This window comes from Beta vulgaris, chromosome 6 (assembly GCF_026745355.1).
Source record: "Beta vulgaris subsp. vulgaris cultivar EL10 chromosome 6, EL10.2, whole genome shotgun sequence".
In the NCBI taxonomy this organism is placed as follows: domain Eukaryota; kingdom Viridiplantae; phylum Streptophyta; class Magnoliopsida; order Caryophyllales; family Amaranthaceae; genus Beta; species Beta vulgaris.
Window position 1 is genome coordinate 60,285,301 of NC_079207.1, and position 17,455 is coordinate 60,302,755.

At 35.1% G+C, this 17,455-nt stretch overlaps 2 protein-coding genes across 2 annotated transcripts in view; both read left to right on the top strand.

Annotated features, from left to right (window-relative positions):
• The first annotated feature begins 1,296 nt into the window (after positions 1 to 1,296).
• Positions 1,297 to 2,655, top strand: LOC104897348 (uncharacterized). Its single transcript, XM_048646742.2, has 2 exons — positions 1,297 to 1,393; positions 1,508 to 2,655. Exons 1-2 carry the CDS (start codon positions 1,297 to 1,299, stop codon positions 2,653 to 2,655), a joined length of 1,245 nt encoding a protein of 414 aa, XP_048502699.2.
• Positions 2,656 to 6,821: 4,166 nt separating this feature from the next.
• LOC104897293 (serine carboxypeptidase-like 8) overlaps positions 6,822 to 17,455 on the top strand; it is a 72,768-nt gene continuing 62,134 nt past the window's right edge. Inside the window, exons 1-3 of the mRNA XM_057396069.1 lie at positions 6,822 to 6,918; positions 7,150 to 7,272; positions 15,451 to 15,553. The gene's annotated coding sequence lies outside the window, so the exon portion shown is untranslated. The remainder of the gene's footprint in view (positions 6,919 to 7,149; positions 7,273 to 15,450; positions 15,554 to 17,455) is intronic.

Consider the following 17,455-nt stretch of genomic DNA (forward strand, 5'->3'; position numbering starts at 1 on the left):
TCAAGCCTTCTTGCTGCCTCCCTGGTGGCTTGACTGGCTTCGTCCGGCGCTCGTGGCTTCGTCAAATCGTCAGTACTGCTGGTGGCTTCATCCTTCATGGGCGATTCATGGTTTCGACGCTTCGTATCGCCATCGTCCTTGACGATTCGCCGATGTGCATCCACAAAGTGGTCAAAATTCCTTCCTTGGTGGACGACGGTGGACGGAATCTGCTCTAGGTACATCTTAATCTACTCAATTCGCTTGATTTCTTGTTTTACTTTATAAATTAGGGTTTATCAATTTCATGAGAATTGAAAAATAAATTGCAATTTTAGTTGTTATGGGTGTTTATATATCAGATTATGTAATGTAGAATTGTTATAAATGTTGATTTTGTTGTTGTATTTTGATTTGTGTGTTATTGCCTTATTGGTGTTTGATAATTGAAATTACGTTAGGTTTGAATTGGGTGTTATCACTTTATTGCTGATTTTGTTGATGATAATTGATGGTCTATCACAAATTGACATATGTTTCATTGGTGAGATACATCAAATTTAGTCCAATTGTTACTTGATTTTCAGATTTGATAATGAAGAGAAAACGTACTCCAAACAAAATGCAGAACATTGCTAGTTTCTTTACTAAGAAAAATCCAACTCCAAATTCTCCTCCACATCCAACACAAAAGTGAACAAACTTTGTCTCCTCAACTAGCAAGCGAACAACATTCCTCTCCATCACACAATTCAATTTAAAATTCCCCTCAAAATTCCTCTCAAAATTCTCCTCAAAATTCCCCTCATAATTCCCCTCCAAATTCCCCTCATAATCCTCCTAGTGCTTCGGTCTTTGGTAAAAGACTAAGTGAAATTGATTGCGCCAATCTTCCACAAGACCCAGGATTGAGGAGAAAGATGAGTGATTCCATAAAAATGATAGAGATTTAGTGAGGATAACTTACATTGAGAGAAAACCTTGTCAACCCAAAGACTTTCTATTTCCTCAAACACTTATTGCACAAAAAAACCGTCGATTTGTTGCCAAGTGGTTTGAAACATGGAGTTGGCTTGAGTATAGTGTGGAAAAGGATGCTGCCTATTGTTTCATTTGTTATTTATTCAAGGATGAAATGCAATTGGGAGTGATGCTTTTGTTAGTGGGGGTTTCAAATCTTGGAATAGATTAGATACGATAAAGAATCATGTCTGGAGACACACGAGTGCTCACAACAAAGCAGTGATAGCCATGGATTTATTCAAGAAACAAAAGTTAAGTATCTCCTCTGCCTTGTCAAAACAAACAAAGGTAACTATGAGTGCTTATAGGAAGCGACTTGAAGCTTATGAACTTCTACTCCAAGGATTATCTTTCCGTGGTCACGATGAAAAAGAAAGTTCCTTGAGAAGAGGTAACTTTATTTCGTTGTTGACTCTTCTTTCAAAAAAAGATCTTGAATATTCATAAGTTGTTTTTAAAAATGCTCCTGGTAATTGTCAACTTATTTATCCAATTGTCCAAAAAGATATCATAAATGCATGTGCAAAAGAGACAACTAAAGCAATCATTAAAGATATTGATGGTGGTTTCTTTAGTATCTTGGCTGATGAGTCTGCTGATGTTTCTGATAAGGAACAAATGGATCTTTGTTTGAGATATGTGAACAAAAAGGGAGAAGTTTGGGAGCGTTTACTTGGAATTGTGCATGTTTCCGATACTACTTCTTTGACTCTTAAAACTGCTATAGAGTCATTGTTGATGGAGCATTCTTTGTCTTTCTCTCAAGTACGAGGTCAGGGTTATGATGGGGCAAGTAATATGCAAGGTTCAATTAATGGCCTTAAGACTCTAATACAGAATAAATGTAAACAAGCATATTTTGTCCACTGTTTTGCTCACCAACTTCAATTGACTCAAGTTGCACTTGCTAAAAAAAACGATATTTTGTCCACTGGTTTGAATCAAGAACGTGGGTTAGGTGGACCTTGTGACACTCGTTGGGGATCTCATTTCAAAACAATATTGAATGTGCTTGATATATATCCTTCAATCCTTGGGTCGCTTGAGATTGAGATCTCTGATGCACTTGATTCTAACAAAGCACAAACTATTACAAATTTGTTGATGTCTTTTGATTTTGTGTTTGTGGCGCATTTGATGGTTGGTATCTTTGGGGTAACAAATAACTTGAATGTGGCATTACAAAAACGTGATCAAGACATTGTAAATGCAATGCGAATGGTTAGTGTAACCAAGATTAATTTGCAAGAGATGAGAGATGAAGGATGGGATTCTCATATGGAGAAGGTGATTTCTTTTATGGCTAAGTACGACATTGAGGTTCCTAGCATGGAGGGGAAATATGTTGTCCTAGGGAGAAGGTTGTTTAGAGGTAAGGGCCCACAAGTGTCAAATTTACATCATTTTCGAGTGGAAGTTTTCTTGAGTGTCATTGGTCTTCAGTTGCAAGAACTTGATAATCGATTCCCTGAGATAAGTAAAGATTTACTTGTGTGTATGTCTTGTTTGAATCCAACTAATCGGTTTGCTTCTTTTGATAAAGCAAAATTGATTGAACTTGCAAAATTCTATCCAAATGAATTTTCAAGTTCAGAATTGATATTCTTTGACCATACACTTCAGAATTTTATGTTGTTCTATGAGAGAAGATGAAAGGTTTTGGAATTTGAAGACTCTTACTGAGCTTTCAATGAAACTTGTGGAGACGAGATTATCTGAAACTCATGATAGGGTCTACTTGCTTTTAAAATTGGTGTTACTTCTCCCCGTTGCAACGGCAAGTGTGGAAAGGGTGTTTTCTGGAATGACGCAAGTGAAAGACAAATTGCGTAATAGTATGGGAGATCAAATGTTGAATGATTGTTTGATTACTTATTTAGAGAATGATTTGTTTTTGAATGTTAGCATGAATGATATTATACATCGATATCAAAACATGAAAACTCGTCGCGAGCAATTATAATCATTTTTACTAGTATTTGGTTGTATTTTGTAATATAATTTGGATATTTGGTTTTTCTAGTACTATTTAGTTGTATTTTGTATAATTATTGGTTATATATTTATTTTCTTTTCGATTGAAATTTAGTTTGGAGTATTTTTAAAAAAAAATTATTTTGATTTAGTGAACGGTAATTGATGGTGAACCACCATTAGAAAATTCCTGGATCCGCCACTGCCGATTACATGTGATTCGAACATGAACTTGACCAAACCCAGCTTGATTGTCAGGCCTACAAATGAGTGTTGTGAAAAACATCATTCCTGGCCCTTGTTTGTTATAACATTCTTCTTCTGTATTCATTTAACAATGGCATTTTAATTTCATAAAATTAGAAACATCTTAACCAAGGAAGATCCAATTATCATACGATAAATAACTTATACATTGTTAGATGTATATGGATATAATAGTTAATAACCGGATAAACGATCTTCCAAACACGTATTAGATACGCTTTCCTATAAGTTATTTATCGACTCACTAAGAAAAATGAGTATTACGGTAATACTTATGAGATATGAAGAAGAAATCATTGAATCTTGGTTGTTAAAAATAAAGAAACAATAATTACAACAACGGTCCGTTTGGTAGTAGGTTATAAATGGTGGTAATGAGGATGAATATGTGTGTAAATTTGTGAATAATATCATTGTCTATTCCCATGAATGCTAATTTATCCTAAAGTGTCCGCTTTTCTTCTTGAATTTTCATTGTCTATCGAATACCACCTTGTAGGTGGTAATGAGTGGTAATGAAAATTGCTTCTGTTTGGAGATAAAAACACAAGTTTAGGAGTAAGATTGCTTGCCCATGGAGAAAAAATGTCTTTCCATGCAGATTTTAAGGATGTTTCTCTAACATAATTACACTTAAAAATCATTCTCATTACTATAATTTATTAACGACTACCAAACAGGCCGTAAGAGTTTGTAGTTTGATTTTGTTTAGAAAATACAGTGGGAGAATTTCATTCTCTAAGTATGTACCATGTGAATGATTTCTCACGTTCACAATACATATGACACATCCCTTTATATAATATATGAAATAGATAGAGGAAATGTCCAAAACAAGTATTGCTTCACACCAAAAGATACATTAAAAACATATCCTCTGAATTCATATTATACTTACACTCCAGTTTTTCAATTAATAAGGCATTTGGAGACACCAGTTTTCCATTTAATAAGGTATTTGGAGATACTGTGAGTCTGTGCTCAGATCCTGATACCATGCTGCCATTACCAACTCGTTTTGTCTTGATGAGACTAGAAGCACACAAGTCAATAATTATAAATTAAAGAATTCAAATAATTTCACAGGTTAGCACCAACCAATTTCTCAATAGTAATGATGTTATATTTCACCAAATAATTTAACCTTACATGCACATCGATTATGATTTATGATTAATTAATTCAAATTATGCCCCATCTATTCGCTTCCTTATAATTTTCCATTGCTACTCTTGCATTGACCAACTAACTAAACATGGCAGAGAAACCAAGGGTCAGAACAAACTTACTTCAAATTCTATTTTTGTTGATAAACTCATTTCTTACATCATTCTCACAATCACAACCCAACAAAATTAAGACTTTACCTGGTTTTACTGGCAATCTTCCCTTCAATCTTGAAACTGGGTAATATATATATAGCACATTACATGATTCATTATCTGTATTATAAATTATCCTTATTTCTCTCAGCTAATAAAAGTGAATGTGTTTTTGGATAAAATTTAATGAATACAGATATATAGGAGTTGGGAAATCAGAGGAAGTGCAGCTATTCTATTACTTCATTGAATCAGAAAGAGATGTTGAAAGAGACCCTGTTCTGATTTGGCTCACTTTTTGGTGGTTCTGTTCCTGTCTGTCTTGTTTATGATTGTATATCATATTTATTGTGATGTATTATTTCAGAAATTTGAATACTTCCTCCGTTTTTTTTTAATTGTTACACTTTCTATTTTAGGAAGTTTCAAATGAGATGTTATACTTTTATTTTGAGTAATAATTCTCTCTTTGTCCCTCCTATCACATGTTCACATTGAACCGTTTTATTTTCTTTCTCTTTATCTCTCTCGGCTCTCCATAAATTACCTAAAAGTCCGTAAATTGAAAAGTGTAACATGTAAACGAAATGGAAAAAGTATTTCATTTTGTTCTTCACAGATTTTCTTATTAGTTATTTGCATTGTCCTAAATTTTGAACATAAGACTAAGTGCTCGTATGACTTTTAATCAAATTTAATTTTCCGCTTTCAAAACAAAATTAATTTCCTCCATTTTATGCACTTCCTACGTTGTTACTAACTAAACACCTCATCTTAATTTAAGGGACGGACCCACATGGGGTCCTTGGTGGCACGTTGTTATCTAAAAAGATTAGCTAAAAAAAGTAAAAAAAAAACAAAAAAATCGTCGCGCGTTAAGTATACAAATGTGTGAGACGCAGACTAGTACTAAAAGTCTAAAACTACTCGAATTCCCAAAATCTCAAGACCCAAATCCCACTTCTTTAAAAATATCAGTAAAAGTAATATATCAAACCTAAACAATTTAAAAAAGAATTTTTGCTGCAAGTCCTTCAAGATTGAGAATAGAAAAAGAAAGGAGAGTGAGAGTCACATGGGCAGATCCAAGATTTTGATAATAGTGAGGCACCAAAATAATTAATCTTATATTATGCAAATAATCAAAAAGATCCAAAAACTAATAGTATGTCTTTGATTTTTTCTTTTCATTCTGAAATTTATTTTTTTACTTTGTTAAGTTTATAGTTTATGAACCACTTATAATAACAACAAGATAATAATATAAAAGCAATCAAAATAAAAATTAATCATATAGTTCATATGTATTTATTGATGATTCTAAATTAAGTTAATTTATTCCATACGAATTTTTACTTCTGCAAAAATTATTAAAAGAGACGGTCTACTTTTAATATAAAAATTGACTTAGTAACTAAATAGATTAAACTATCTAGTCACAGAAAGAAAATAACCTACGCATTATTGAACTAATTCTCTTTTTACTATTGGGCTTACCATTTTCTAATTTTAATTTAAAAGTAGACGGTCTCTTATGAGACAAACTCTTACTTCTGATGTATTTATTTCAACCAAACAATCTATAATTTTCTTTTTGTTAAAACAACCTCTAAATTTTACAACGAATAGGTAAATCATTTTTATAAACAACCAAAAGTCAAAGGTACACGATCAGTACTTGAATTTTGTTACATTAGAGGACATTTTGTTTCCCTTGCTTCTAGTAATTTTTATGTGCAATTGGATAGTCCTAAAGCTGAGCAGAGGGAAATTGATGAATTGTTGAGAAAATAGTGGATGGATTGTTCTGTGTTTTAGCTACATTGTCTGTTGTGTGAGCAGTCAGTTATTAGGTGTCCAAGAGCTGGGGCCTCTGAAATGGTGGCATCTGCCTTAAATCAGATGCTTAGGGACCATTTGTTTAGCGAGGGCGGCAATTTCACCTCGTCGTTTCAGAGGCGGATGCTGTGTTTGTTAGAGAGTAGTAATTTCGAGTTGCTTATGGGGATTCAACATGATTTTAGGACCAACTAAAATGCAAGAAATGTCATTCTTAATCTCTTACTCATGTTATAGATCAGTCAAACACCCAATTTGAAAAGGTATCCCCACAAACTTCACTTATTTTGAATTAATGAAAAGATTAACTTATTTTAAGCCGACTTAAATGTTGATTTATTCTTTACAAGTTTTGACTATAGCAATAGTAGTATTTTCTTTGGCCATTTAGCTTCGTTGATTGTTTTAAGCAATTAATACTTGCTTGACAGGTCCACTAACCTTCAATTATAGTGCTCCCTATTCTGAAGCAAGCATACCAAAATTTCAATTGAATCCGTATTCATGGACGAAGGTACTTCCGTGACATTTATATTTTACGTTAAATTATTGTTAATGTAGAAAAGTTTTGGTGATTTTCCCAAGATCATACTCTTACCAGTCTACCACCTGAACTTCTATGTTTTACGTTAAATCACTGTCAATGTAGAAAAGTTTTGGTGATTTTCCCAAAATCATACTCCTACCAGTCTACCACCTCAGCTTCAATATTGGTGATCCCCTCTTCTCTATTCTATTTGTTCAGGTAGCTAGCATAATATTTCTAGATTCTCCTGTGGGTACTGGCTTCTCATATGGAACAACTTCGGATGCATATTATAGTGATGATATATTACAATCACAACACATTTACGAATTCTTGCAAAAGGTTAGTGATATATGTTTTGAGTATATATTCAACTTTGTAAATCTATATATGTGGTTGTTTGTGAAATAATTGACAAATTTGGATCTCGCTCTTGTATAGTGTTTTTTTTAATTTGCTACTTTACTGATAACCTAAGGAGTAACATAGTATTAATGGAACAAAAGAAGGTACAATAATATAACTTACGTGAATCTTATTGTTGTTGTTGCGTATAGAATTACAAGGTAAAACCTTTATATAGGCAACGTAACGTACACAAATAGCTTTTGTTACTCCTACATATTATCTTATTCAGTGCTTGTTAATGATTATAAATGATTTACTAAATATAGGATTAACGTATCGTAACAGTCCTCCCTTAAACTGATAAGCATTACAGTTTAGAGAAGTAGTTGTTATTCTTACAGACACCCAACAATTTTCTAAGTTTGACAAAAGACTCTAACTTGAGAGCCTTAGTGAAAATATTTGCAACCTAGTCTTCACCGTGGAAATATTGTAACTCAATTTCTTCTTAATTGCTTAAATCTTGTAAGAAATAAAACTTCTCATCAATATGCTTGCTCCTTCCATGTAGTACTGGATACTTCAAAAGCTCTATTGTAGATTGATTGTTACAATAAATTATAGTTGCGCGTAGTTGTTTGAAGTTGAACTCTTCAAAAATCCTCCTTAACCATATAACTTGACAACCGCAAGTTGTAGCTGCAATAAACTCAACTTCGGCACTTGATAGAGTCACTATAGGTTGTTTTCTTGATAACCAGGAAATTACTCCTATACCAACTATAAAAGCATAGCCAGAAATGCTCCTCCTATCATCTTGGTCAACAGCATAATCACTATCGATGAACCCGATCAAATTTGACTTTTTGCCTTTCTTATAATTCCAAGTTCTCTAGTTCCTTGTAGATAACGAAGTATTCTCTTCGCATCAGACAAATGCATTTCTGTAGGATTGTCCATATATCTGCTGATCAAACTTACTCCATACATGATATCAAGACATGTTGATGTTAAATACATCAAACTACCAACAATTTGCTTGTATAGTGTGTTATCGACTTGTTTTCCATTGAGATCTTTATGAAGCTTTGGATTGCACTCGATAGGAGTACTTACCGGATTGCACTTGATAGGAGTACTTACCGGATTGCACTCTTTCATCTCAAATTTGTCCAGTATATCTCCACAATACTTCTTTAGACATATGAAAATGCCATCGCTTGACTGTTTCACTTCTATGCCTAGAAAGTAATGGATCAAGCCAAGATCAGTCACCTCTAATTCACTTGTCATAAACTTCTTAAAATCATTTAACATGGAAGCACAATTTCCCATGAATATCATATCATCAACATATAAGCAGGTAATGAGCATCTTTCCTCCATCTTCGATCTTAACAAATAAAGTATGTTCATAAGGACATTTCATAAAACCTACTTCAAGTAGGTAATTTTCAATTTGGTTGTACCAAGCTCGTGGAGCTTGTTTTAACCCATAAAGAGGTTTCTTTAATTTGTAAACCTTCTTCTCTTGTCCGACTTTGACATAACCAGGAGGTTGTTTGACAAATACTTGTTCCTTTAAGTAAACATGCAAGAATGTTGATTTCACATCTAGCTGGTAAATCAACCGGAAATTTTGTGCTTCTAATGCAACCAACAATCAAGCAGTGTCTAACCTTGTAACTAGTGAGAATACTTCTTTATAATCAATACCATATGCTTGGCTCTACCCAACCTTTTCTGGTTCACTCCAACATTCCCCACTTGTCCGACTGTTGCTGAGCAGTTTTTGGATATCAAACGTACCTCCCCAGAAGGTAATTTTAATGTGGCCGATTTCCCCTCTTTTGCAATCAGTTTCGCTACAGCACCCGCTGCTCTAGCTAATTGTCCACATCCTTTAGCAACCAAACGAGCCTTGTACTTGTCAACTTTACCATCTCTGTTTAGTTTTGTTTTGAAGACCCATTTTACACCAATGACTTTCTGACCATTTGGTAAATGTGCTAGTTCCCAAGTATTATTTTTCTTAATAGGCTTAATTTCAACATCCATTGCTTTTCTCCACTTTTCTTCTTTGACCGCGGTCTCAAAATTTGTAGCATCACAATCAGCGAATAAAGCAAAATAACATACTCGATCAGTGACATCAGATAGAATATAATCCTTCATCCAAATAGGTCTTCTTCTTTCACGACGGGGAGGATCAGATTAAGTTTGGTGTTGTATTTGACTCGCTGGATGAGGTGTTCGTACTTATAGTTGTAGCGTCATTGCGTGTTTCATTTGAAGTTGGTGTACTATTGTGTACTCCTGATGTTAATTGTTCCTCTTTAACATCAAAATCATGAACTGATTGTGTAGACTGATTCAGACCCCAGTCCCATGTATTTTGTTCATCGAAAATAACATCTCGACTTATTATAATCTTCTTTGTTACAGGATTTTATAACTTGTATGCCTTGGATGTTTCACAAACACCCAAAAAGATGCACTTCATTCTCACTCTTATCATCAAGTTTTTTTCTATTCGCATCTGGAACATGTGCATATGCAATACAACCAAAGATTCAAAAATGATAAACAACAGGGATTTGTCCGCGCCACGCTTCTTCTGATGTCATATTCAGAACGGAAAAAGGTGGGACATCGATTCAAAATATATAAACTCCAAAGTACAACTTCTGGCCAAAAATGTCTTCAAAACTATTCCTCTTGCTAACAAACTTCGTACTATATTAAGGATAGTTCTATTCTTCCTTTCTGAAACCCCATTTTGTTGGGGTGTATATGGAGTTATAAGTTGTTTTCAAATACCATGAATGCCACAAAAATTATTGAACTCATTTGAGCAACATTCACCACCATGATCAATTCGTAGTGCTTTTCACAAAATTTCCTGTTTCTTTTTCCACACTAGCTTTGAAGCTTTTAAACATAGAAAATGCTTCTAACTTTTCTTTTAAGACATAAACCCAAGTCTTTCTAGAAAAATCATCGGTAAAAGTAATAAAATATTTGTTATCTTCATTAGAATATGGATTTATGGGACCACATATATCTGAGTGGATGAATTGCAAAACTTCATTTGCTCACCACGATTTCCCCTTAGGAAACTGTTTGCTAATGACACATTATTCACATACCTGGACATGAGCAATAATCTCAGGAAGTCCTTTCACCATATTCTTCTCTTGAAGAGTTCTCAAACCTCCAAAATTCAAGTGACGACCAAAGCGAAAATGCCATAACCACGAAAGGTATTTTACTTTGGCACAGAAAGAAGATTGTATACATTCAATCTTTAGCGGAAACAACTTGTTAGTACTCATAGGAATAAGAGCTATAACTCCTTCACTTGGCTCATAAATTTCACAAGAACCTTTGCGAATATTTATAGAATAGCCCTTTTGTATAAGTTGTCCAACGCTTAATAATATATTTTTCAAATTTGGAACAAATAGAATGTTGGAGATTGTTTTGAACTTACCATTCTTGATCTTTCACGTCTCCCTTACCCATCACTTTAACATAATACGAATCACCAAAAGTGACAGTTGAGCGGAAATCTTCATTCAAATGGCAAAAATAAGACTTTCTCCCGCACATGTGATTGCTACAGCCGGTAAAGGTCTAATTCGGGTTCCTTGACATCTTGCATTTCCATCAACAATGTCTCTTCTTCTTTCTTCTCAGCAAAGTTAGCATTCGTCTCCTTTTCCTTCTAATTAGGCAACTTGGTGTAGCATTTTGGTGCATAATGACCAAAGTTATGACATCTATAACATTCAATATTCGATTTGTCAAAATTTTGACCTTTACCTTTACCTTTACCTTGAGGTTGCTCGTTTCGGCTTCTAAGATTTTTGCTTTATCTCTAGCATTCCAATTTCCTCCTCTTCCTCTTCCTCTACCTTTACCCCTTCCTCTATTAGGATTGAATTGGGTATTTGTAGAAGCTTTCAATGCTTTCTCTTCCTCATTTTTTCTCCTTTTCATCTTTTGCTCTTGGACTAATAAGGAGAATTGTAGCTCGTCTAAAGAAAGATTACTTACAACATAATTCAAATCTGAATGTATTTACCGTAATATCTTCTCCACAATGGTTACGTGTTCCATATTTTCTCCATCGATAGGCATTTTATTGCAAATTTTCATGGTTCTTAAAAAACAGGTTGCGACTGATTCTTCATCCCCCATTTCTAATAATTCAAATTCCTTTAATACTTGAAGTTGTGCATGTGTCACTCTTAGAGAACCTTCATATTTCTTGTTCAATGAATCCCAAATATCCTTGGAAGTGTCTTTGCAAAGAGTAGTTTCCAGGATGGGACGTTCAATTGCTTGAAAAAGAAAATTCTTAGCTTTCGGTCTTTTGGCTTTCTAGCTTCTAATTCGACTTTCTAAGGGTCTGTCAAGACCGTGCCTGTTGCAAGTTCTTGTATTCCTAACTCTACCGCGGACCATAACTCTTTTGATCGTAAAATATTTTCCATGAGCATGCGCCAATGATCATAATGACCATCAAAGTGTGGAATGGTTGGTTGTACGTAATTTGTATCTGTCGCCATTAAATATATTTACTTTACAATTTTCTCTTAAACATAAAAGTTACTCTCTCATGTTTTATGATAATAACACAATATATATCATGCATTAACCCAGACATGCTCATGATACCACTGATAATCTAAGGAGTAACACAATATCAATGGAACAAAAGAAGGAATAATGATATAACGTACATAAATCTTATTGTTGTTGTTGCTTATAGAATTACAAGGTAAAACCTTTATATAGGCTACATAGCATACACACACAACTTATGATATTCCTTCATTTTATCTTATTCAGTGCTTGTTAATGATTATAAGTGATTACTAAATATATGATTGGCTTATCTTAACATTTACAAGTATAAACAATTGAACATAATATATTTGCACAAAAATACAATTTGGTATAGGCATCAATTTGTTAAATGCATCTAATTGAAGCAAATGGGGTAGGGAAAATTAATAAATGACACCAAGAACACGTGAGTTGGAAATAAAGCAAGGGGTGGTTAGCTAGGTTATAAGATTTTCTATTGAGGTTGAGGTGATGGAGTAGTGGTATTGTTTCCCACCTCATATTCTTGAGATTTAGGGATTAAACTCATGGGACTCATTTGAGGATTTTCCTATATTACCTCTCAATTGAGTCTCCTTCATCTTACCTTAAAAAAAGTAATTTTCCTATTATCCGAAAATCTAAAGTAATAGTCTTTATTGTATTGGACTCAAGTTAGACCAAACACATGGCCCAAGTTCGACCCTTCTTCTATTCGACTTTCAGTTTATCTTTCATGGATTTTGATAAACTTTTTCATGTGATAAAGTTAGATATAGAGATTGATACATATACCCATTAGAAAGAGACAATTCGAAAATAATTACTTTAATTGAGCAGGACTCCAATAATTATTAATGTCTAATCTTATAGGCGTTGACTATGAACTCTTGGATTTTGTTGGGTCGATAAAAAAGTTATAAGAAAACGTGTATTACGTGCTTGAAAGAACCATCCAATTACCCCAGTCCGACGCAAATAAGGGTCCCAGGTGCGACGCAAATTGACCTATAATTGATCTGCGTCGTATACTGAAACGACGCAGATCTTGGAGCTATTTGCATCGCACGTCGTATACGGTGCGACGCAAATTGCTTCCCCAGCTCCACAAAACACCACGAATAGAAGGGGGATCTGCGTCGCAAATAGCACAGGGTGCGACGCAAATCAAGCATCTGCGTCGCACCTTGTGCCTTGTGCGACGCAAATGACTGATGTGAAAAATAAAAAAAATACAGTACCATAGCATGAATGCTTTAGTACTGCACCACAACCAAACAGACACTTCAAAATCACCACAACCAAATAGAAACTTCAATCAAAAAATGACAATGAATGTGTAGAGATAGATCTGGAAAAATAAAACTAATAACAATACCTTAGAAAAATTCGAATAGATCTGGAAAAATAAAAACGAAAATGCTTGGAATTTTAGAACATATATATTATAATAATTCATAAAAACAAATCTATCAATAATTAATATAGTACAAAAATGTTGGAGCTTCCTTCGCATCTTGACCTTCCTTCTCGTTGTTATACTTCGAACACATCTGAAAAAATGAAAACGAAGATGCAGCGAAAAACGAAAAATTCACGAAAATGAAAAAACGAGGTCTTCAAACAAGATCTGAAAAAAATGACAAATTACCAACAATTAAGACAGGCGAAAAACAAGAAAAAGAAAAAGAAAAAAAATAAGTTACCATATTCGTGGAGTGCGAAGAACGAAATCGCTCATTGTTCACGAATGCATTCACGAACTGTGGAATTGTTGAGTTCTTCGAATGTTGCTCTGCGAAGAACAAATTACCTTCGAATGATAAATTCATGGATGCAGACGAAATTGAATTGTCGATGTTGTTCTTCAAACAAGTTACCTTCAAATGACAAGTTCGTTGCTCTTCGAATGTTGCTCACGGATGCATTCACGAACTGTGGAATTGTCGATGTGAGAACGAACGAAATGGAGTGAGAGAGGGAGAAGGAGAGAGAGATGAGTGACGGCTGCTGGAATTTTTAGGTTAAGGAAATAAATGGAGTGAGTGAGGGAGGGAGAAGGAGAGAGAGAGAGAGAGAGGAGAGTGATAGGAAGCGGCTGAGAGTGGAGTGGAATTTTTAGTTTTTAGGTTTAAACCTAAAAACACGCGGGTTATGGGCCGCGAATCTGCGTCGGACGGGTCATGAAGTCCGACGCAAATTGGGCTTTTGCAACGCGCTCAATTAACATGCGACGCAGATCCGCGAAGACGTTTTGCGTCTTATGTACCTGAAGGTCCGACGCACATTGGGTTTTTGCAACGCACCTATGTTATATGCGACGCATATAGCTCATACTGGTGCTCACTTACACATGATGTGTGTCACACTCTTCTTCGCGTGCGACGGAAATGACCCTTTTGCGTCATTTCCGTTTCAGTGCGACGCAAATCAGGGGACACAAATCGTCGTTTTTCTACTAGTGAATGGCAGGCCGTGCCGTGCCAAGCCTGAAATTTGCAGATTTTGTCCACGGCCCAGCCAGGCCCATGGGTTTGTGGATCGGGCTCGTGCCTCCCGCGGGTCTCACTCGTGCTTTATGTTTTTTTTCTGCAATTTTAGACTAAAAAACAAAGAAATTGAGCATTTGGCCTGTGGGCTGGCCCACGGGTCAGATAAGAGGGCTCGTGTCGGATGTACTAAAAATAAAAGTTCTTGACCGTGGTAGGCCCAGGGCCCACGTAGTGGACAACAAGTCAAGCCTTAAGCGGGCTCATGTTGGTCTGGGCCCACAACTTGTTGGGCCGGCTTGGCCCGTGTGGTGGCCCCGCCCATGCCTACTCCTAGCAACAGCCAGCATGAATTGTTTAGGTTGCTCACAATGTGAAATATCAGAGTCATGTTGCTGCATTTTTGGGACATTAACAACAAAATATATTCTGTCAAATCGTACACCGAGATGGCCACGTCTAATTTGATTCCTGAATCATTGAGTCAGGTTGGGGAAGTTTATGCCAGATATAAGTGGCTCTTTTTAGGCCCAGGTGGGGAGCAACCAAACTATTGGGCTGATGTGTTGTGCCCATACCTAATAAATTAGGGTTGGGCTAGTAAGTCTAATTTAGACCAAATATTAAATTTCGTGCCTTTAAATCACCGAAGTCTCATTGCTTTTTCCCAAGTTTTGAGTCGGGTAGGAAAAGTTTTCCCAAATATGGGCTTTTGTGGAGTCGGTCCCGGCTAAACGTACTTGATCAAAAAGTTCGTTATTTCAAAAAGTGATCAAAGAAAGGTATTTAAAACCAAATTTTCCAAACTTCAATTATAAAATGTTGAGAATGTGTCAAATTAAAGGCATATAAACAAATTGAATTATTCAAATATTGAAGAAGCATGTCAATTTTACTTGTATCTTAGCTTATACTTCATCTTACTCCCTTTATATTAACGTGTTTTCTAATTTAACTTTTTAGCCTCTCCAAAAAATTTTGAATACAAAACAAAAAGAAAATAATGGATTGAGTTTTAGAATTTTCCGTGAATCTTTGACTTAAGTAGTTTGTTTTATATATGCATGCAGTGGCTTACGGGACATCCTAAGTTAAAAGCAAATCCACTGTATGTAGCAGGGGACTCATACTCAGGGTTGATTGTTCCGATTCTTGTCCAAGAAATTTTGGATGGTATGACTAGATATTAAATTAAATCTTCATATGTCTATTCTATTTTCAACAATATGCACTTAAATATCGACTGAAACATGATGCTATCTTCTGTCTTTTGATGTTTAAAATTGTTTGTCAAATCTTTTAGTGTACTAATAATATCTTAGTGTATCATACGGTGTTGTTAGATGTTTCACAATATATATATTTGATACATCAAGTTTCTATGATATTCATTTATAGATAATTAAATATGAAATGGTCAAAATTAGGTGTTAAACAAGTGTGCTATATCTTTTTTTTTTTTTTTTACATTGGTTGAAAGAAACGGAAGAGAAAACTCAAGAAACTAACGAAAAGCATATTTAAAGTAAAGACATGGAAAAGGTCATACAAGTATTGAGACATTGCGTAGCTGTCTCGTGTGCCTTATTCGTTTGTGTTTTAAGAACCTTAATTGCATTGTGCACTACGCACCAAGAGAAGGTCTTAGCTAACTGTTTAATGCGGGAGATTGTCCATGTAAGACTTGTGTCATTAGTGCCATGCAGAAGGAGAACTAGGTTAATAAAGTCTATGAATTAAGAAAGTAACACATGTAAGTCTATGAACCAGGTGATACTGTGCAAGAATAGCTTAGTGTAGTGTAAAGAAGTCAGCCCAAAACCTCCCCTACCATGGAAACCAAGCTATGGATGACTTTGAAGAGATCACCCAAAACAAAGTTGTTTTATCTCTTTTTGTCGGCTCCATCTATTTGGAGAAGGTGACGGGGCATACCATGTCTTTTTGTTCCTAGGTTGGCTACGCGAAGCCTGCTGGGGTTACAGTAAAGGAGCTTCCAGTCGCTGTAAGAAACAGAGATTTCGAAGTTGATCTTGGGAGTTTTAAGTGTTGAGATAGGAGTGGTTGTCGATCCTAATGTCAATAATTTCATATGGGATATTTCTTTTGAAAATTCTATTATTTTGATGAAGCCACACACTCCAGATTATGATTATGAAATCGGTGATTCTATGGCTTTGATCCCCATCCTCGCTATGGATGAGTTTGATATGGATAATGAGCCAATTGTGAATGTTTGTTGTTGGCCAAATTATTAATATGGGTAGTTTGATAAAGATGCCAAACCTGTTTTCCTATTGAACATCCTTCAAAAGTATATGGAGAACGTCTTTGTGCAGATCAAATCAAATATCACAGTAGATGTCATCAATGATACCTCATCTTGCCAGACTTGCTTTTGTTGGTAATTTGTATAAACTAGATTTCCATAAGAAGAGTTTCCATTTTTGTGGAATGTTGAAATGCCAAAGTAATTTGTAGAACTTATGATGGCTGTTGAATCTTCGACACTAGGGGGGCTTGGTGGTGTCTAATAGAAAACTGTAGGCTAACTTGGTAGTGAGTTCTCCAAATTTCTTACCCATCTAGAAAAAGTAATCTTTTTGGGTTGACAAAGGTGGTTCCATGGTTAGAATTTGTTGTGTTGAAGCAAATTGGAAAATGTCCAAATTTGATGAGACTTCCAGGAATACGTATTAATGTCAATAAAATCAGCAACCTTTGAGTTAAGTGATTGTCCAAGGGTGACATGTGAGGCAGCTATAGTAAATGTGCCATTTACCCATCTTTCCTTGAAGGTACGAATTGTTTGCCCACTTTCCATTTTATAGGCACACCCTCTTCTAAATGAGAAATAAGCCTGCTTAAGGCTCATTTTAGCCCAAGAGACAACGGAAATGCTTAAGGCAGCTATAGTTTGCTGTATATAGACGACTAAGTAAAGTATGTCGATGCTTATGAATTCTACATACCTGTTTCATTGACAAACTTTGATTGAAAAGAGTAACACTACGTACTCCCAGGCCTCACATACCTTTTGGCTTTGAAACTATTTCTTTTTTTGACCAGTCGTAT